This window comes from Hemiscyllium ocellatum, chromosome 7, assembly GCF_020745735.1.
Source record: "Hemiscyllium ocellatum isolate sHemOce1 chromosome 7, sHemOce1.pat.X.cur, whole genome shotgun sequence".
In the NCBI taxonomy this organism is placed as follows: Eukaryota; Metazoa; Chordata; class Chondrichthyes; order Orectolobiformes; family Hemiscylliidae; genus Hemiscyllium; species Hemiscyllium ocellatum.
Genome location: NC_083407.1, coordinates 3,448,288 through 3,470,683, shown reverse-complemented (window position 1 = coordinate 3,470,683; position 22,396 = coordinate 3,448,288). Strand labels below are relative to the sequence as shown.

Sequence of the window (22,396 nt, the reverse complement as noted above, 5' to 3'; positions counted from 1 at the left end):
ACTCTCACTGGGGTACAGTCTCACACACACTGACTCTCACTGGGGTACAGTCTCACACACACTGACCCTCACTGGGGTACACTCCCACACACACTGACCCTCACTGTGGTACAGTCTCACACACACTGACTCTCACTGGGGTACAGTCCCACACACACTGACTCTCACTGGGGTACAGTCTCACACACACTGACCCTCACTGGGGTACAGTCCCTCACACACTGACCCTCACTGGGGTACAGCCCCACACACACTGACTCTCACTGGGGTACACTCCCACACACACTGACCCTCACTGGGGTACAGTCCCTCACACACTGACTCTCACTGGGATACAGTCCCTCACACACTGACTCTCACTGGGGTACAGACCCACACACACTGACTCTCACTGGGGTACACTCCCTCACACACTGACTCTCACTGGGGTACAGTCTCACACACACTGACTCTCACTGGGGTACAGTCTCACACACACTGACTCTCACTGGGGTACAGTCCCACACACACTGACTCTCACTGGGATACACTCCCTCACACACTGACTCTCACTGGGGTACAGTCTCACACACACTGACTCTCACTGGGGTACACTCCCACACACACTGACTCTCACTGGGTACACTCCCACACACACTGACTCTCACTGGGATACACTCCCACACACACTGACTCTCACTGGGGTACAGTCTCACACACACTGACTCTCACTGGGGTACACTCCCACACACACTGACCCTCACTGGGGTACAGTCCCACACACACTGACTCTCACTGGGATACACTCCCTCACACACTGACTCTCACTGGGGTACAGTCTCACACACACTGACCCTCACTGGGGTACACTCCCACACACACTGACTCTCACTGGGGTACACTCCCACACACACTGACTCTCTCTGGGGTACACTCCCACACACTGATATTGTTCAGTCATTGTGAACAGGGGGATTGACTGGGTGACCGTGTTGAAATGACCCTGGGTGTCCGTGCAGAGACACAGCCGGTCTGAAATGAAAGCTTTGTCTGATTCTGTTCCTTGCAGCTGAAATGTTACCATAAAAACTCCGGGGGCCCGAGCCGAGAGATTGTGTTTCGTGTCCAATTCCATACATGTGCAATCCATGACCTTGGCATCGTCTTTGGTAAAGAAGACCTCGATGATGCTTTTAAAGGTGACGTCTTTCTCCTGGGGATTGGGGGAGATGGGGAGAGGGAGGGATTGGGGGAGATGGGGAGAGGGAGGGATTGGGGGAGATGGGGAGAGGGAGGGATTGGGGGAGATGGGGAGAGGGAGGGATTGGGGGAGATGGGGAGAGGGAGGGATTGGGGGAGATGGGGAGAGGGAGGGATTGGGGGAGATGGGGAGAGGGTGTGTTTTGGGGAGACAGGGAGAGAGGTGGATTGGGGGATGGGGAGAGGGTGGTGGCTGGTGTGTGAGCCGGAGTGGATCCATGGGGAGTGTCTGGTGTAACGAACCTGCCTCACCCCCCCCCCCGCGCCCCCCCTCCTCCACCCCCCCCCCCCCCCCCCACCCCCCCACCCCCACCCCCTCAGCTGTTGACGGCTTCGATGCTGAAGCTCCTTCTCGTGTTTGTTGTTGTTGAGCTGGGACAAGCCTGGGGCCTGGTCTGACCACATGAGGGTTGTGGTGGGTCTGGGGCCTGGGTCTGGGAGGGTGGTGGGTGACGGTGTGAGGGGTGGGTACAGGACCCACTCCTGGAGAAACAGGAACTGGAGCCTGGGGACACAGGCCTGTCCCAGAGGGAGGGACAGGCAGATCCCAGAGTGGGCCCACCTCCACATCCTCACAGCAAGGCCTCACATCCAGGGAGGGAGCCCTCAGCCATTCACCATCACACCCATACCCCACGCTCACCCACACACTCACTCTCACTCACACCAACATACTCACACTCACCCACACTCACTCACACTCACCCATACTCATCCTCACACTCACACTCAACCACACTCAAGCACACTCATCCACACTCACACTCACCCACACTCACTCACTCATACTCACACTCACCCATATTCACTCTCATAGTCACACGTCAACTAACTCACACTCACCCACACTCTCACTCACCCACACTCTCACTCACTCACACTTACACACTCTCACACTCACACTACCTCACACTCACTCACGCTGTCACTCACTCACACTCTCACTCACCCACACTCACCATACTCACTCATTCTCATACTCACTCACCCTCATTCACACTCACTCCCTCACACTCTCATTCACCCATACTCATCCATACTCACTCACTCTTATACTCACACTCTCACACTCACTCATACTCACCTACACTCACACTCACTCACACTCTCACTCACAGTCACACTCACTCACCCACACTCACTCACACTCACTCACATTCATTTACACTCACCCACACTCACCCACGCTCACCCACACTCACCAATACACACTCACTCTCATATTCACACTCACCCACACTCACAATCACTCACTCACACTCACACTCAATCACACTCACCCATACTCACTCACACACACTCACTCACACTTACACTCACCCTTACTCCCATACTCACACTCACCCACACTCACACTCACACTCACACACACTCTCACTCACTCACACTCACCCACACTCACCCACACTCACCCACACTCACTCACTCCCCCACATTCACTCACACTCACACTCACTCACACTCATCCACTCTCACACTCTCACTCTCACTCTCTCACTCACACTCACACTCACACTCTCACACACTCTCACTCACACTCTCACTCAACCACACTCACTCACTCTTATACTCAAACTCACCCACAGTCACACTCACTCGCTCTCACCCAGTCACCCACACGCAGTCACACTCACCCACACTCACACTCTCACCCACACTCACCCACACTCACCCATACTCACACTCACACTCATCCACACTCATCCACACTCACACTCTCACTCACTCACACTCACACTCTCACACACTCTCACTCACACTCTCACTCAACCACACTCACCCACACTCACTAACTCTCATACTCACTCTCATCCACCCACACTCACCCACACTCACTCACTCTCATACACTCGCACATATTCACTCACACTCACACACTCACCCACACTCACACTCACTCACACCCACACTCACACACTCATTCACACTTACCCACACCCACACTCACCCACACTCACCCACACTTATACTCACTCTCACTCACCCTCACCCACACACTCACCCACACTCAACCACACACTCACCCACACTCAACCACACACTCACCCACACTCACACTCACACACACACACTCACTCACCCACACTCACCCACACTCACTCACTCATACTCACACTCACCCACACTCACACTCACCCACACTCACCCTCACACTCACTCACACTCAACCATACTCAACCACACTCACCCACACTTACCCACACTCACACTCACCCACACTCACTCACTCATACTCACACTCACCCATATTCACTCTCATACTCATGCTCACACTAACTCACACTCCCACTCACACACTTACACACTGTCATACTCACACTACCTCACACTCACTCACGCTGTCACTCACTCACACTCACACTCACCCACACTTACTCACTCACCCACACTCACTCATTCATACTCACACTCACCCATACTCACCCACACTCACTCACACTTACACACTCTCGCACTCACACTACCTCACACTCACTCACGCTGTCACTCACTCACACTCTCACTCACCCACACTCACACACTCACCCACATTCACCCACACTCACCCACACTCACCAATACACACTCACTCTCATATTCACACTCACCCACACTCACAATCACTCACACTCAATCACACTCACCCATACTCACTCACACACACTCACTCATACTTACACTCACCCTTACTCACTCCCATACTCACACACACCCACACTCACACTCACACACACTCTCACTCACTCACACTCACCCACACTCACCCGCACTCACACTCTCACTCACACTCACCCCCACTCACTCACACTCACACTCACCCACACTCACTCTCACTCTCACACACTCACACTCACCCACACTCACTCACTCACTCACAGTCAGCCACATTCACTCACACACACTCACACTCATATACACTCTCTTACACACCCACACTCTCACACAGTCACACATAACCATTCACACTCACTCACACTCATATAAACTCTCACTCTCCCATGCTCACTCATATTCATACACATACACACTCACGCACATTCACACTCCTACATATACACACTTATACACATAAACATTCAGATACATGCAAAACACAAATACATACAAAGACATACAACACTCACTCACACTCAAACACCCTCATACATGCACTCAAACATGCTTAACATGTTCATACACTCACACTCAACATATATTCACTCACACTGAAGTCCATCCATCCACACTGTCACACACACAAACACAATCAATCACACTAATTCACACTCGCTCAAATACATTCATTCACACTCACTCAGTCAAACATACCTCGCTCAACATGACATTCAAACACTCTCGCTCATAATAGCTGACACACACACACACACACACACACACTCAAATACACACTCACACTTAACACTCAGGCCCACTGTGCACACTCTCATTCACACTCAAACATACACTCACACAGTCTCTCTCTCTGTCTCACGCACACACATATTACCTCGCTCAACAATCAACGAGCCTGGATTCCTGAATGAACTGTGACGATGGAACAGGAATGTTCTCTCTGTGACACTGATGCCCAACGTCGCTATAAACCAGGGCATCACCTTGATCTGAATGCCAGCTGCTGCCCTCCCAGCTCAGCGGCAGTCGGCCCTGATTTGATGAAGGCTGGGAAACCATGAGCAGACAGAGCAAAGGGGACCAGTTGTCTCTGGGTGCGGTTACCCTGGTGTGTGCCCTGTTGCTGCTGCTTCATGCTGCTGTCTCATTACAATACAGCTTTTCAATCTTCCCTCGCAGATGACAGATTCCCAGAATATTCCAAGGTGGAATTCATCTTCTCCTTTGGCCCTGAGAAAATACAAGGTAAGTCTCATCCCTGGGTATTTCGGTACTGGGAGCTGAATGGAACAAAACACTCCCAGGACGTGGTCTAAAACCAACCGCTAGGTTCACTGGCAGAGTTTGTCAATGCAGTGAAATGGCCCGAGGGTATTATCAGAGAAAGACTGATACTGAGCCAAAGGAGAGCTAACAGGACAGGTGACAGCAACCACAGGCAAACTGGCAGATTTTAACAAGACATTTGAGAAAAAGTGAGCGAGAAAGAGAGAGGCAGGGGAAAAAGGGAGGGGGACAGAGAGAGAATAGAGAGAGTGTGAGAGAGAGAGAGAGAAAAGCAGGGGAAAAAGGGAGGGGGACAGAGAGAGAATAGAGAGAGTGTGTGAGAGAGAGAGAAAAGCAGGAGAAAAAGGGAGGGGGACAGAGAGAGAATAGAGAGAGTGTGTGAGAGAGAGAGAAAAGCAGGGGAAAAAGGGAGGGGGACAGAGAGAGAATAGAGAGAGTGTGTGTGAGAGAGAGAGAGAGAGACAGCAAGAGAGATGGGGAGAAAAATGGAGAGGTGCAGATCCAGGTGGATATAGGTACAAGTCTGGATGTGTTTGTGTGTAGGTGCAGGTGAATATATATACTGTAGAGATATACGCAGAGTTACATATGCACAGACAGGTATAATGACGTGAGCACGCGAGCTCGAACATCAGATACAGACTCCAGAACATCGATCATTTCTCTCTCCACACTCCGTTATAGAGTAGGTAGGAAAGTGGAAGTAAAGCCGCTGAGATCACATTAAATGGCCAACCCCTGCCCCAATCCATCTCCTCTTCCTCTCTCTCACTCTGCATCACTCCCTCTCTCTTCCTCCCTGTTCCCCATCTCTTTCTCCCTCTCTCTCTTTCTCTCTCTTCGCCTTCCTTTCTCTCCCTGTCAATCTTTTACACTCTCTCTCTTGCTCTCTCTCTCTTTCTTTTTCCCTCCCTTTCTGTCCTTGTCCCTTCTCTCTCACTCTCTCTCTCTCGCACTCTCTCTATTCTCTCTCTCCTGCCCTTTCTCTCCCTGTCTATCTTTCACACACTCTCTCTTTTCTCTCTGTCCCCCTCCCTTTTCCCCTGCCTTTGTCGCTCTCTCTCTCTCTCTCTCTCTCTCTCACACACACACACACACACACACACACACACACACACACACACACACACACACACACACACACACACACACTCTGCCTTAACCCTTTAGGTTGATAATGCTCAACATTTCTTCAAAGATGTTGGAGCAGGTGAACTATCAATGAGGGAATGGCTCCTGAATCCTGGTTCAAAAATACAGAATTCCTGACAATGAGAAGATGGTAATCTCCATCCTCCGTCATGGACCCTCCCTGCTGAGAGGAATGCCTCCTTGCTATACACACTACCCAGCAGTTGGAATATTCTTGACATTAATTAACTCTTTCCTCAGCCCGGATTATTCCTGATGAAGGGCTTATGCTCGAAACGTCGAATTCTCTATTCCTGAGATGCTGCCTGGCCTGCTGTGCTTTGACCAGCAACACATTTGCAGCTGTGATCTCCAGCATCTGCAGACCTCATTTTTTACTCTTTCCTCAGCCCCCGCATTCTGAAGGAAGCAGCCTCAGCCAATCCAATCATTGCTCAGAACTTGAGCACAACGTTGGAAAACAACGTTCTGCTGCAGCTTTTCACCTTGCACTCATCAGGACACTTTGCAAGAATGTCAAATCGAGGGCAAACCCAAGATTTATAATATGAGAGAGGGGAATGCTGATTCGGTATCACATGGACTGTGATTGGTAAAGGTGTTGCCATGGAGAATACACCCATTATTACGGATTGACAGTTAACAGCCAGGCTTTGATTAAATTTTAAACCAGGAAGGTTGACTGTGATTGGTCAGAATATTGCACTGAGAAAGAATCAGAAGATGGCTGCCAAATGTGTTGTTCAGTTGAGGCAGGGACTGGCTGGGCACTTGTTCTTCCTGATGGTAAGATGCACAGTACAGTACAGCGCAGTACAGTACACCACAGCACAGCACAGTACAGCACAGTACAGCACAGTACAGCACAGCACAGTACAGTACAGCACAGTACAGCACAGTACAGTACAACACAGTACAGTACAGCACAGTACAGCACAGTACAGTACAACACAGTACAGTACAGCACAGTACAGCACAGTACAGCACAGCACAGTACAGCACAGTACAGCACAGCACAGTACAGTACAGCACAGCACAGTACAGCACAGCACAATACAGCACAGTACAGCACAGCACAGCACAGTACAGCACAGCACAGCACAGTACAGCACAGCACAGTACAGCACAGCACAATACAGCACAGTACAGCACAGCACAGCACAGTACAGTACAGCACAGTACAGCACAGTACAGTACAGCACAGCACAGTACAGTACAGCACAGTACATTACAGCACAGCACAGTACAGTATACTACAGCACATTGAGAACAGGATTTTGGAGCTCATGGTTGAGGCTGTTTGGCCTCCTTTGGAATACTGGTCCAATTCTGGTCTCCATGCTATTGGAGGGATGTTATGAAACTTGGAAGAGTTTAAGTCTACTTCCTATAGTCGGATAATCAGGATTGTACACAGTACTCCAGAAGGGACCTCACCAATATCTTGTAACAGCTGTAACATGTCATCCCAACTCCTGTACTCGATTCTCTTCCGTGATTATCTGTTTTAAATGTAGCACCCTTCCAGACTAGCAATTCAAGTTTGTCCGCAGCCTGTTGGTGAAACCATTTCTCCCTTCAGCCCCCCAGTCAGTGAGCCGTGATTAGGCCCTGCTCTCCCACTTCCATTAGGTTTTCCCTCAGCCTTTCCTATTCCCCACTCAGCTCCCGAATGACTTGGGACTTCTTTTGTCTGTACTTTGAGATTTGTGCACTTTCAAAGACTTTTAAACACCTTAACAGTTCCTCTCCCATTGTATAAATTCCACCGCATATTCCCCACTCCTTCTCCCTGATTACAATCTCTGTCCTTCCTCGCCTTCTATGAATACAGTCCACACGAAACTTACCCACAAGCTCCTGATCCAACCCAAACCTTACTGTCATTATCCTCTTGTTGTTTACAGATAAAGACAGTGTATTTTCCGGGGTTTTACTTGACAATCATTTTCCTGCCTGTTGTTTGGTTTTTATTTCATTTTGTTTGAATGTTCCCCTTGGTTTGGTTTATCCTCCTGTGAGGTCACTCTGAGACCTTGGGATCTCCCTCCAATGAAAGGGACAGTCACAGATCCTGAGGAGGACGGATTGGATACAGCCAGAGGACCAGACGTCCTTCAGGGGACAGAAAGGATTGAGGGAAATGAGGAGAAGGTGGGGTTCAGGGAAATGGCGAGAAGCTGTTGCTGAAGAACGGGGGAAGGGAGTGGGATTGAGGGATAGGGAGAAGGTGGGGACTGAAGGGCACGGTTGAGGGATATGAGGTTAATGTGGGATTGAGGGATATGGGTTGAAAGTGGGGGTTGAGACACATGAGGCAGAGGGTGGGTGTAGAAAGATATGGGGAAAGGTTGGGATTGGGTGATATGGGGTGAAGGTGAGGTTGAGGGACATGGGGAGAGGGTGAGAGGCTGGGGAAGAATCCCATAGTTTGAGAAGAGATTGACAGAGGGGAGGAATCCTACTGGGAGCATCAGAAATGTAGAACTGGTCTGAGTTTTTTAGAATCCCTACAGTGCGGAAACAGGCCATTTGGCCCAACCAGTCCACACTGACCCTCTGCAGAGTAACCCACGCAGACCCATTTCCCCCTACCCTATTACTCTACACTTACCCCTGACTAAAGCACCTAACCTACACATCCCTGAATATTATGGGGCAATTTAGCGTGGTCAATCCACCCTAACCCACACACCGTCAGCCTGTGGGAGGAAACGGAGCACGTGGAGGGAACCCTCGCAGACACGGGGGAGAATGTGCAAACTCCACCCGAGGCTGGAATCGAATCCAGGTTCCCTGGCGCTGGGAGGCAGCAGTGCTAACCACTGAGCCACTGTGCTTTTAACGGGGACATAACCCAGGAGGAGGGTTTCACAGGGACAGGAACATGGACGTCAAAGTGAAACTAGACCTGACTGCAGGAGGGAGAGGGGGAAGTAAAACAAAGGAGTGTTAGTCCTGGGAGGATTGAGCTGAGAGTGTGGATCCTTCTCACCTCAGATGTTTTCGTCTTGCTCCATTTGGTTGCTTCTATGCTTTGTACTGCCGCCTCACGGCATTGCCGGTTCGATTCCACCCTCAGACGGCTCTCTGTGTGGAGTTTGCACCTTCTCCCCGTGTCTGGGTGGGTTTCCTCCAGATGCTCCGCTTTCCTTCCACAGTCCTGTGGAACTTGAAAGGATTCAGAAAAGATTTACAAGGATGTTGCCAGGGTTGGAGGATCTGAGCTACAGGGAGAGGCTGAACAGGCTGGGGCTGTTTTCCCTGGAGCGTCGGAGGCTGAGGGGTGATCTTATAGAGGTTTATAAAATCATGAGGGGCATGGATAGGGTAAATAGACAAAGTCTTTTCCCCTGGGGTCGGGGAGTCCAGAACTAGAGGGTATAGGTTTAGGGTGAGAGGGGAAAGATATAAAAGAGACCTAAGGGGCAACTATTTCACACAGAGGGTGGTGCGTGTCTGGAATGAGCTGCCAGAGGATGTGGTGGAGGCTGGTACAATTGCAACATTTAAGAGGCATTTGGATGGGTATATGAGTAGGAAGGGTTTGGAGGGATATGGGCCGGGTGCTGGCAGGTGGGACTAGATTGGGTTGGGATATCTGGTCAGCATGGACGGGTTGGGCCGAAGGTTCTGTTTCCGTGCTGTACATCTCTGTGACTCTGTGTGCAGGTTAGTGGGGTTGGCCATGGGAGATATGGAGTTCTGGGGATGGAATGGGTTCATGTGGGAGGCTCTTTGAAGAGCCAGTGCAGGCTCAATGGGCCAAATGGCCTCCACCTGCACTGTCAGGTTCTTGCCCCAGTTAGTTCCATTCCATTGCAGGTTAGTTTTGAACAATCCCAGTCCCCCTGAGGGGATAGTTTCTAAATGCCGCCTCCTAGCTGCCAGCAGTCTGATTACACACAGACACTTGGGGGGGGGGGGTCTGTAAAGAGGGTGGGCAGATTCCACGGCTGATTGAAATGGAAACGATAGTCTTTCCCTGAGAGCTGGTATCCAGGTGGGAACCAGCAGAATGCCACTTCAAACCCAACCTTAGCCAAGGCACAGCTGTACGTCACTGTCCCAGTGAGACCCCTCGGTGGGGTGTCCCATACACATCACTGTCCCAGTGAGACCCCTCAGGGGGGTGTCCCATACACATCACTGTCCCAGTGAGACCCCCGGTGGGAGGGGGTGGGGTGTCCCGTACAGATCGGGATGGTGCGTCAGACAAAATGTGAGCCCACTGCCAACTCACCCCACTCCCTACTGCCCACAGGGAAACCCTTGCCACTTCCTCTGGTCTATCCAATCAGACCATGAGCCCTCTGGCTGTGTTTCTCACAGGGTATGGGTGAGGCTGGCAGGGCTGGTCCCTAATTGCCCCTTGAAACTGAATGCCTTGCTGGGCCATTTCAGAGGGCAGTTAACAGTTACCCCTCACTGCTGTGGGTCTGGAGTCACGTGTAGGCCAGACCAGGTAAGGATGGCTGTTTCAAGTGGTGCTGGAAAAGCACAGCAGGTCAGGCAGCATCCGGGAAGCAGGAAAATCGACATTTTGGGCAAAAGCCACTCCTCAGGACTGAAGCATTCAATCCTGATGAAGGGCTTTTTCCCGAAACGTCGATGTTCCTGCCCCTCGGATGCTGCCTGACCTGCTGTGCTTTTCCAGCACCACTCTAACCTTGACTGTGATCTCCAGCCTCTGCAGTCCTCACTTTTCCCCGGGGTAAGGATGGCAGTTTCCTTCCCAAAAGGACATGAGTGAAGCAGATGGGGTTTCTCCAACAATCAGCGTTTGTTGTCAAGGTCACTCTCTCTGATGCTTAAATTTTTCAGAATGTTTTTATGAATTTCCAGATGGCACCAGCTTGTGTTGTGGGGTTTGAACCATGTGCCCAGAGTACAGTCAATTCTGTGATAACTCAAGTTTCTTCAAAGCGAATTGGCTATGATGTGATTGAAGAATTTGGGCTGTTAGTTGTAGAATGCGAACTTTTGTTACCTGTATTGTCTCTAACGTGGTTCCTGTCCCAGCTGCTACAACATGATTTCCTTGTAATGCAGGATTGTATGGAAATGGAACGACTGTGTGTTGGCAGAAGAGACTGTATGAGCGCAGGAACCCGGATAATTAGCTCAGAGACATTCACATTATGCTGCTGGACCTTCATCTAGTCCACCCGAATAAGAGGCACTACCTCAGAGGCTAGTCTAGGCCCCTCCACACAACCCAGGGGCTTCACACTGGCACACAGGAACGCACACACAGGTGTACTCAGGTACACAGGTCAATGTGTTTTTCCTAACTGCAGCCAGAGGGGAGGGGGAGTGTATGACCCACTTCTGCCCCCCACTAACCCTACTCAGGAGATGGATATGGTACCCGGACCCTTGAAGGGTGGCCCTCAGGACCGTGTTTGAGCTCAGTGCGGAGGTGAGGGAGCGACTCTCCACCTGAGAGAGGCCCCCTCCTCAGGAAGAGAATGGGGAAACTGTTTCTCAGTCCAGACCATTAGTGGGATCACAGAGCCATCCAACCGTTAAAACCGCTGAAGGAAGCAATTCAAATGGGACAGAGGCGGATGGAACAGGTTTGATGGGCAGAACAGCTGACAGTTGTTGTTTGCATTGTTATACGGTCTATTCAAGATTCATCGCACACGTGTTGGTGCACACACAGCTGCAGGTGTGACTGTGTCAGCACAGGAAACTTCACACTCCAATCCAGAACTTACTCATCAGACAACAGGGAAAAAAGTATTATTTATTTATACCCCACTTTATCCAACTCCATATCACACTGTTGACTCTCACTGGGGTACACTCCCACACACACTGACTCTCTCTGGGGCACACTCCCACACACATTGACCCTCACTGGGGTACACTCCCACACACACTGACCCTCACTGGGGTACACTCCCACACACACTGACTCTCACTGGGGTACACTCCCACACATACTGACCCTCACTGGGGTACACTCCCACACACACTGACTCTCACTGGGGTACACTCCCACCCACACTGACCCTCACTGGGGTACACTCCCACACACACTGACTCTCACTGGGGTACACTCCCACACACATTGACTCTCACTGGGGTACACTGCCACACACACTGACTCTCACTGGGGTACACTCCCACACACACTGATTCTCACTGGGGTACACTCCCACCCACATTGACTCTCACTGGGGTACACTGCCACACACACTGACTCTCACTGGGGTACACTCCCACACACACTGACCCTCACTGGGGTACACTCCCACACACACTGACTCTCACTGGGGTACACTCCCACCCACACTGACTCTCACTGGGGTACACTCCCACACACACTGACTCTCTCTGGGGTACAGTCCCACACACACTGACTCTCACTGGGGTACACTCCCACACACACTGACTCTCACTGGGGTACACTCCCACACACACTGACCCTCACTGGGGCACACTCCCACACACATTGACTCTCACTGGGGTACACTCCCACACACACTGACTCTCTCTGGGGTACAGTCCCACACACACTGACTCTCACTGGGGCACACTCCCACACACATTGACCCTCACTGGGGTACACTCCCACACACACTGACTCCCACTGGGGTACACTCCCACCCACATTGACTCTCACTGGGGTACACTCCCACACACACTGACTCTCACTGGGGTACACTCCCACACACACTGACCCTCACTGGGGTACACTCCCACACACACTGACTCTCACTGGGGTACACTCCCACCCACACTGACTCTCACTGGGGTACACTCCCACACACACTGACTCTCTCTGGGGTACAGTCCCACACACACTGACTCTCACTGGGGTACACTCCCACACACACTGACCCTCACTGGGGTACACTCCCACACACACTGACTCTCACTGGGGTACACTCCCACCCACACTGACTCTCACTGGGGTACACTCCCACACACACTGACCCTCACTGGGGTACACTCCCACACACACTGACTCTCACTGGGGTACACTCCCACCCACACTGACTCTCTCTGGGGTACAGTCCCACACACACTGACTCTCACTGGGGTACACTCCCACACACACTGACTCTCACTGGGGTACACTCCCACACACACTGACCCTCACTGGGGCACACTCCCACACACATTGACTCTCACTGGGGTACACTCCCACACACACTGACTCTCTCTGGGGTACAGTCCCACACACACTGACTCTCACTGGGGCACACTCCCACACACATTGACCCTCACTGGGGTACACTCCCACACACACTGACTCTCACTGGGGTACACTCCCACCCACATTGACTCTCACTGGGGTACACTCCCACACACACTGACTCTCACTGGGGTACACTCCCACACACACTGACCCTCACTGGGGTACACTCCCACACACACTGACTCTCACTGGGGTACACTCCCACACACACTGACTCTCTCTGGGGTACAGTCCCACACACACTGACTCTCACTGGGGTACACTCCCACACACACTGACCCTCACTGGGGTACACTCCCACACACACTGACTCTCACTGGGGTACACTCCCACCCACACTGACTCTCACTGGGGTACACTCCCACACACACTGACTCTCACTGGGGTACACTCCCACCCACACTGACTCTCACTGGGGTACACTCCCACACACACTGACTCTCTCTGGGGTACAGTCCCACACACACTGACTCTCACTGGGGTACACTCCCACACACACTGACTCTCACTGGGGTACAGTCCCACACACACTGACTCTCACTGAGGTACAGTCCCACCCACATGGACTCTCACTGGGGTACACTCCCACACACACTGACTCTCACTGGGGTACACTCCCACACACACTGACCCTCACTGGGGTACACTCCCACACACTGACTCTCACTGGGGTACACTCCCACACACACTGACTCTCACTGGGGTACAGTCCCACACACACTGACTCTCACTGGGGTACACTCCCACCCACATTGACTCTCACTGGGGTACACTCCCACACACACTGACTCTCATTGGGGTACAGTCCCACACACACTGACTCTCACTGAGGTACAGTCCCACCCACATGGACTCTCACTGGGGTACACTCCCACACACACTGACTCTCACTGGGGTACAGTCCCACACACACTGACTCTCACTGAGGTACAGTCCCACACACACTGACTCTCACTGAGGTACAGTCCCACCCACATGGACTCTCACTGGGGTACACTCCCACCCACACTGACTCTCACTGGGGTACACTCCCACACACACTGACCCTCACTGGGGTACACTCCCACACACTGACTCTCACTGGGGTACAGTCCCACACACACTGACCCTCACTGGGGTACACTCCCACACACACTGACTCTCACTGGGGTACACTCCCACACACACTGACTCTCACTGGGGTACAGTCTCACACACACTGACTCTCACTGGGGTACACTCCCACACACACTGACTCTCACTGGGGTACAGTCCCACACACACTGACCCTCACTGGGGTACACTCCCACACACACTGACTCTCACTGGGGTACAGTCCCACACACACTGACCCTCACTGGGGTACACTCCCACACACACTGACTCTCACTGGGGTACAGTCTCACACACACTGACTCTCACTGGGGTACACTCCCACACACACTGACTCTCACTGGGGTACAGTCCCACACACACTGACCCTCAGTGGGGTACACTCCCACACACACTGACTCTCACTGGGGTACAGTCCCACACACACTGACCCTCACTGGGGTACACTCCCACACACACTGACTCTCACTGGGGTACTCTCCCTCACACACTGACTCTCACTGGGGTTCAGTCCCACACACACTGACTCTCACTGGGGTACACTCCCACACACACTGACTCTCACTGGGGTACTGTCCCACACACACTGACTCTCACTGGGGCACACTCCCACACACACTGACTCTCACTGGGGTACAGTCTTACACACAGTGAGGTTGATCTGAGGATTTATAGTCGGGGTTACTGTTGGAGGCGATGGGTTTGTGGTGGATGTTTATGATCAGCCTAGCCCCAGAAATGGGAACTGATGTGTCGAGTTAGGGAACGGAGTAGTCAGAGGTGGACCAGATGAAGATGAGAGTCAGGTGGAATTTGAGAAACAATTCTAATTCCAGATAAGAGAGGGAACTCATTCCGATAATGTCATTTCCACTGGATAATTCGCCTCGCTCCCTGTTTCCTCTGAAGGCTGCATTCCATCCTCCCATCATCTTCCTGAGCTGAGGGTTCCCCAGTATTATTGTCAACAGGGCCCTCAGCTGGGTCTGCCCCCGTGACCCCTCTCTCCCCTCCCACTGCAGCAATGGTGTCCCCCTCTCTTTACCCACCGTCCCAACATGTGCACAGCCTGAGGATCATTAACCTCCACTTTCACCACCTCCAAGATGTCACCACCAAACACATATTCCCCTCCCCTCCCTCATCCGCACTCCGCAGAGACCATTCCCTCCGGGGCACCTGGTCTACTTCTCCTTCACTACAAACACCTCCCCACAGCCCCATGGCACCTTCCTCTGCAACGCAGAAGGTGTCACGCCCATTTCCCTCCCCCGTCCTCACTATCCAAGGGCCAAAGCACACCTTCCAGATGAAGCCGCAGTTTACCTGCTCTGTGGCACTTGCTGCTCACAGGGTGGCCTCCTCTGCACTGGGGAATCACTGCGTAGACTGGGTGACCGCCAGTCATCAATGTTCTGTTGCAAAGACTCTGAGCTTCTGAAAACCTGCCACTTCAACATACCCTCCTGTTCCCAGTCCAACTTCCACCCTGCCCTTAAATTCACTTGGTCCATCTTGGACACCCCCACCCTCTCCCCTTTGTTGACCTCTCCATTTCCATCTCCGGTGATAATCTCGTGACTGACATTTACTACAGACCCACACACTCCCATAACTACCTGGATTACACCTCCTCCCACCCAGTATCCTGCAAGAATTCCATCGTGTTTTCCCAATTCCTCCGCCTCCACCACATCTGCTAGGATGAGGAGACATCCCAAATGTCCACCTATTTTGAACAACGTGCTATTCTCCCCTCTATCACTCAGACAGCCCTTCACCACACCTCCTCCATTACCCACTCCATTGTCTAAATCCCCCCCTCCAAATGCAATCAAGACTGGTTTCCCCCTTGTCCTCACCCACCACCCCATCAGTATCTGCATTCAACGCATCATCCTTAAACATGTCCGCCAACCCCACCAAGACCATCTTCCCCTCCCCATCCCCACTACCTTCCACAAGGACTACTCCCTCTGACGGTCCTTGGTTTGTACCACTCTCCCCACCCAATCCCCCAAACCCCCGGTACCTTCCCCTGCAACCAGAAAAGATGCAAAACCTGCCAGTACCCCACCCCACCTCACCTCCATCTAGGACCCCAAACAGTCCTTCCAGGTGAGACAGAGGTTCACCTGCCTGTCTTCCAACCTAGTTGACTGTATCAGCTGCTCCCAATCTGGTCTTCTCTACATCGGGGAGACCGAACGTTAACTTAGGGAATGGTTCACCGAGCATCGCGGCCGGGCCCATAGGGGCTGCTCGGACCTCCCAGTCACCACCCACTTTAATCCCCCTTCCCACTCCCTCTCCGACACCACCATCCTTGGCCACAAGGAACCAAACCACAAATTGGTGGGACACCTCCTCATCTTCCGCCTGGGCAGCCTACAGCCTGGAGGATTCAACATCGAGTTCTCCAATTTTAAACAACCTCTCTCCCTGTCCCCTGACTCCCTTCCCAGCCCTCCCCCCTTCCCTTCCACTCCTCCCAGCCACCAACCGGATTCATTCCTCCCATTGACCAACCAGGTTGTACCCTCTACCTGTCTTCACCTCTCCCCACTTCACCACCCTGCCCCCAGCACACCCTTTCTCTGCGGCTCCCCCTATACCCACCCCCAGTCCTGAGGAAGGGTCACACCCAAAACATTGAGCTCTCCACCTCCTGATGCTGCCTGCCTTGCTGTGTTCCCCCAGCCTCCTGCCTGTCCCTCCTGATGCTGCCTGCCTTGCTGTGTTCCCCAGCCTCCTGCCTGTCTCTCCTGATGCTGCCTGCCTTGCTGTGTTCCCCCAGCCTCCTGCCTGTCCCTCCTGATGCTGCCTGCCTTGCTGTGTTCCCCAGCCTCCTGCCTGTCCCTCCTGATGCTGCCTGCCTTGCTGTGTTCCCCCAGCCTCCTGCCTGTCCCTCCTGATGCTGCCTGCCTTGCTGTGTTCCCCAGCCTCCTGCCTGTCCGTCCTGATGCTGCCTGCCTTGCTGTGTTCCCCAGCCTCCTGCCTGTCTATCCTGATGCTGCCTGCCTTGCTGTGTTCCCCAGCCTCCTGCCTGTCCCTCCTGATGCTGCCTGGCTTGCTGTGTTCCCCAGCCTCCTGCCTGTCCCTCCTGATGCTGCCTGCCTTGCTGTGTTCCCCCAGCCTCCTGCCTGTCTATCCTGATGCTGCCTGGCTTGCTGTGTTCCCCAGCCTCCTGCCTGTCCCTCCTGATGCTGCCTGCCTTGCTGTGTTCCCCCAGCCTCCTGCCTGTCTATCCTGATGCTGCCTGGCTTGCTGTGTTTCCCAGCCTCCTGCCTGTCTATCCTGATGCTGCCTGGCTTGCTGTGTTCCCCCAGCCTCCTGCCTGTCTATCCTGGCCAACCCCTCTGCCCCAGGCTTGCTGTGGTGTTATAGTGAAGCTCAGCACAAGCCGGAAGAACAGCACCTCGGTTTCCACTTGGGGACCCTGCACCCTTCTGCTCTCAAATTGAGTTCAATAATATTACAGCCTGAGACACCTCCCCCCAAGTCCTTACCCCAACCCCCACACACCAGGCCTTCTTATTCCTGAAGAAGGCTTATGCCCGAAACGTTGATTCTCCTGCTCCTTGGATGCTGCCTGACCTGCTGCGCTTTTCCAGCAACACATTTTCAGCTCTGATCTCCAGCATCTGCAGACCTCACTTTCTCTTCTTATCACATGGACTGCTATTACACCCAACTCATTGACTAACAATCCCCACCAGCAGCCACTCATTCCCCCAGACTGATCTGGACCCATTTCTTTGTCGATTCAACTTTTTGTCTCTTTTTGGGCTCTGTCTCCATCTGTCATTTACTCCTCCCCCCTCCGCCCCACCCCACCTTCTGCATAAATACCACTGTTTCCCAGCTACCATCAGTTCTGAAGGAAGGGTCACTGGACCCGAAATGTTAACTGTGTTTTCTCTCCGTGAGCTTTTCCAGCAATTTCTGATTTTGTTCCTGATTCCCAGCCTCTGCAGATTTTTCCGTTTGTTGTTGCGTTTTTCTGCTGGCCTTGGGCTCGCTGGACATTAACAGTGTTCCTTGTTTCTGACTCTCCAGGGATGGAGCACCTGGAGAATGGCCCTAGCGTCTCTGTCGATTATAACACTGCTGACCCTTTGATTCGCTGGGATTCCTACGAGAACTTCAACGCTCAGCGAGAAGACCAGCCGGAGGGTAAGACCCTGAGCCTGCTGCAGGTTCATGCAGTTTGTCACTGACCCTGGGGCATGACCAGCTGTGCCCAGGCCCGATCGTGTGAACTGCTGAGTCCCAGAGTTCGCCACAATGTTGATGCCAATGGACAGAGTTGCCCTACAAATGGAAACTAGCATCAGTGAAGCAACCACACAGTCCATGGGAGCACTAACAGCTCATAGAACATAGAACAGTACAGGCCCTTCGGCCCTCGATGTTGCGCCGACCTGTGGAACCAATCTGAAGCCCATCTAACTGACACTATTCCATTCTCATCCATATGTTTATCCAATGATCACTTAAATGCCCTTAAATTTGGCGAGTCTCCTACTGTTGCAGGCAGTGTGTTCCACACCCTTACTACTCTCTGAGTAAAGAAACTACCTCTGACATCTGTCCTATATCTATCTCCCCTCAATTTAAAGCTATGTCCCCTCATGCTCGCCATCACCATCCCAGGAAAAAGGCTCTCCCTGTCCACCCTATCTAACCCTCTGATTATCTTATATGTCTCTATTAAGTCACCTCTCAACCTTCTTCTCTCCAACAAAAACAGTCTCAAGTCCCTCAGCCTTTCCCCATAAGACCTTCCCTCCATACCAGGCAACATCCCAGTAAATCTCCTCTGAACCCTTTCCAAAGCTTCCACATCCTTCCTTTAATGTGGTGACCAGAACTGAACACAATACTCCAAGTGCGGCTGTACCAGTGTTTTGTACAGCTGCAGCGTGACCTCATGGTTCCAAAACTCAATCCCTCGACCAATAAAAACTAACACACTGTATGCCTTCTTAACAACCCTATCAACCTGGGTGGCAACTTTCAGGGGTCTATGTACCTGGACACTGAAGTCTCTCTGTTCATCTACACTACCAAGAATCTTACCATTAGCCCAGTACTCTGTATTCCTGTTGCTCCTTCCAAAGTGAATCACCTCCCACTTTTCAGCATTAAACTCCAGTTCAAGTCGGGTTTATCCTTGTGTTGTCTGGGATAAACCCCAGGATAACATGTTTGATTTCAGATGAAAGGTTGAGGAGAGTTGGCTTTCCCTATTGGACCAAGCACATCCTGTGACAGGTCACCTCGTCAAACAGATAAGGTCACTATCAGCTCAAACTGAGAAGAGGCGGGAGGACAGCGTATCCTGTTGGGGGCAAACAGAACAGGAGGAGAGATTTTTTTAACATGCTGAGATATTCTGCATTCAGAAAGGAAGGGGGATTTGTTCTCTCGGATGGGCTTCATTGGGTGACAATTCCTCCACAAAACACAAGGTAATCTGGTTTGGAATGTACAAAGTTAAAAATCACACAACACCAGGTTATAGTCCAACAGGTTTAATTGGAAGCACTCGCTTTGTAAGACAATTGTGTCCTTCACAACCACCTGATGAAGGAGCGTCGCTCCGAAAGCTAGTGCTTCCAAATAAACCTGTTGGACTATAACCTGGTGTTGAGTGGCTTTTAACTTTGTCCACCCCAGTCCAACACCGGCCTCTCCAAATCATGGTTTGCAATGTGTTGTGAAAATTGAGTTTGAAAATATTTTGCTGTAACCAGGGGTTGACCCAGGAGCGTCGTGTTAAGGTTATCAGGTTCAACTGAGAGGGGCAAGCCATGGTATTTTGGATAGTAATGGCATGCAGGGTCATGGGGTAACGGGAGGAGACTGGTACAGGATAATGCAATCGGGTTAGTAACAGAGCCAGTCCATGTAACATGGGCTGAATGGCCTCTTTCTGTGCAGTCACAGTTCTGAGCTTCTGCGTTCTGTGGTAATATTCTGGTGAATCTGTGCTGCTTTGTGAAGAGGAATTCTCACTCGGGCTATGTGTGGGGCTTGGAGGAGAACTTTCAGGGGGTGGTGTTCCCATGGATCTGCTGCCCTTGTCCTTCTCGATGGAAGTGGGTGTGGGTTTGGAAGGTGCTGTCTGAGGGTCTTTGGTGAGTTTCTGCAGGGCATCTTGTAGATGGTACACACTGCTGTTACTGTGTGTGGGTGGGGGAGAGAGGGGATGGTACACACTGCTGTTACTGAGTGTGGGTGGGGAAGGGAGGGGATGGTACACACTGCTGTTACTGAGTGTGGGTGGGGGGAGGGAGGGGATGGTACACACTGCTGTTACTGAGTGTGGGTGGGGGAGAGAGGGGATGGTACACACTGCTGTTACTGAGTGTGGGTGGGGGAGGGAGTGGGTGATACACACTGCTGTTACTGAGTGTGGGTGGGGGAGGGAGGGGACGGTACACACTGCTGTTACTGAGTGTGGGTGGGGGAGGGAGGGGATGGTACACACTGCTGTTACTGAGTGTGGGTGGGGGGAGGGAGGGGATGGTACACACTACTGTTACTGAGTGTGGGTGGGGGAGGGAGGGGATGGTACACACTGCTGTTACTGAGTGTGGGTGGGGGAGGGAGGGGACGGTACACACTGCTGTTACTGAGTGTGGGTGGGGGGAGGGAGGGGACAGTACACACTGCTGTTACTGAGTGTGGGTGGGGGGAGGGAGGGGACGGTACACACTGCTGTTACTGAGTGTGGGTGGGGGGAGGGAGGGGATGGTACACACTGCTGTTACTGAGTGTGGGTGGGGGAGGGAGTGGGTGTTTGTGGGTGTGATGCCAATCAAACGGCTGCTTTGTCCTGGATGGTGTTGAGCTTCTTGAGTGTTGTTGGAGCTGCCCCCATCCAGGGGCAAGTGGGGAGTATTCCATCACCCTCCGGACTTGTGCCTTGTAGATGGTGGACAGGCTTTGGGGAGTCAGGAGGGGAGTTACTCACCGCAGGATTCCCAGCCTCTGAGCTGCTCCTGTAGCCGCTGTGTTTATGTGGGGAGTCCAGTTGAGTTTCTGGTCAATGGTAACCCCCAGGATGTTGATAGTGAGGGATTCAGTGATGGTAACACCATGGAGTGCCAAGGGGCAGTGATTAGATTGTCTCGTATCGTTGATGGTCACAGCCTGGCATCTGTGTGGCGTGAATGTTCCTTGCCCCTTGTCAGCCCAAACCTGGATATTGTCCAGATCTTGTTCCATTTGAACACGGACTGCTTCAGTCCCTGAGGAGAGGGGAATGGGGCTGAACATTGTGTAATCATTGGGGACCATCCCCACTTCTGACCTTCTGATGGAGGGAAGGTCATTGATGAAGCAGCTGAAGATGGTTGGGTCTAGGACACTCCCCTGAGGGGCTCCTGCAGAGATGTCCTGGAGCTGAGATGACTGACCCTCCAACACCCACAACCATCTCCCTCTGTGTCGGGTATGACTCTAACCAGGGGAGAGGCTGCCCCCTGATACCCATTGATTCCGGTTTAGCCAGGGCTCCGTGATGCCACACTCGGTCGAATGCAGCCTTGATGTCAAGGACTGTCCCCCTCCCCTCCCCTCTGGAATTCAGCTCCTTTGTCCATGTTTGACCCAAGGCTGTAATGAGGTCAGGAGCTGAGTGACCCTGGGGGAACCCAAACTGGGCGTCTGCAAATGTGTTGCTGGTCAAAGCACAGCAGGTCAGGCAGCATCTCAGGAATAGAGAATTCGACGTTTCGAGCATGAGCCCTTCATCAGGAATAAGAGAGAGAGAGAGCCAAGCAGGCTAAGATAAAGGGTAGGGAGGAGGGA

The 22,396-nt window shown here is 52.3% G+C and overlaps 1 protein-coding gene across 13 annotated transcripts in view; it reads left to right on the top strand.

Annotated features, from left to right (window-relative positions):
- Nucleotides 1–22,396, top strand: part of tns1b (tensin 1b) — a 592,899-nt gene that overhangs the window by 445,071 nt on the left and 125,432 nt on the right. For all 13 annotated transcript variants that reach the window (XM_060828194.1, XM_060828191.1, XM_060828193.1 and 10 more), the window contains 3 exons: nucleotides 1,049–1,178; nucleotides 5,011–5,076; nucleotides 18,635–18,751. In XM_060828194.1, the coding sequence (XP_060684177.1) occupies nucleotides 1,049–1,178; nucleotides 5,011–5,076; nucleotides 18,635–18,751 (313 nt within the window). The remainder of the gene's footprint in view (nucleotides 1–1,048; nucleotides 1,179–5,010; nucleotides 5,077–18,634; nucleotides 18,752–22,396) is intronic.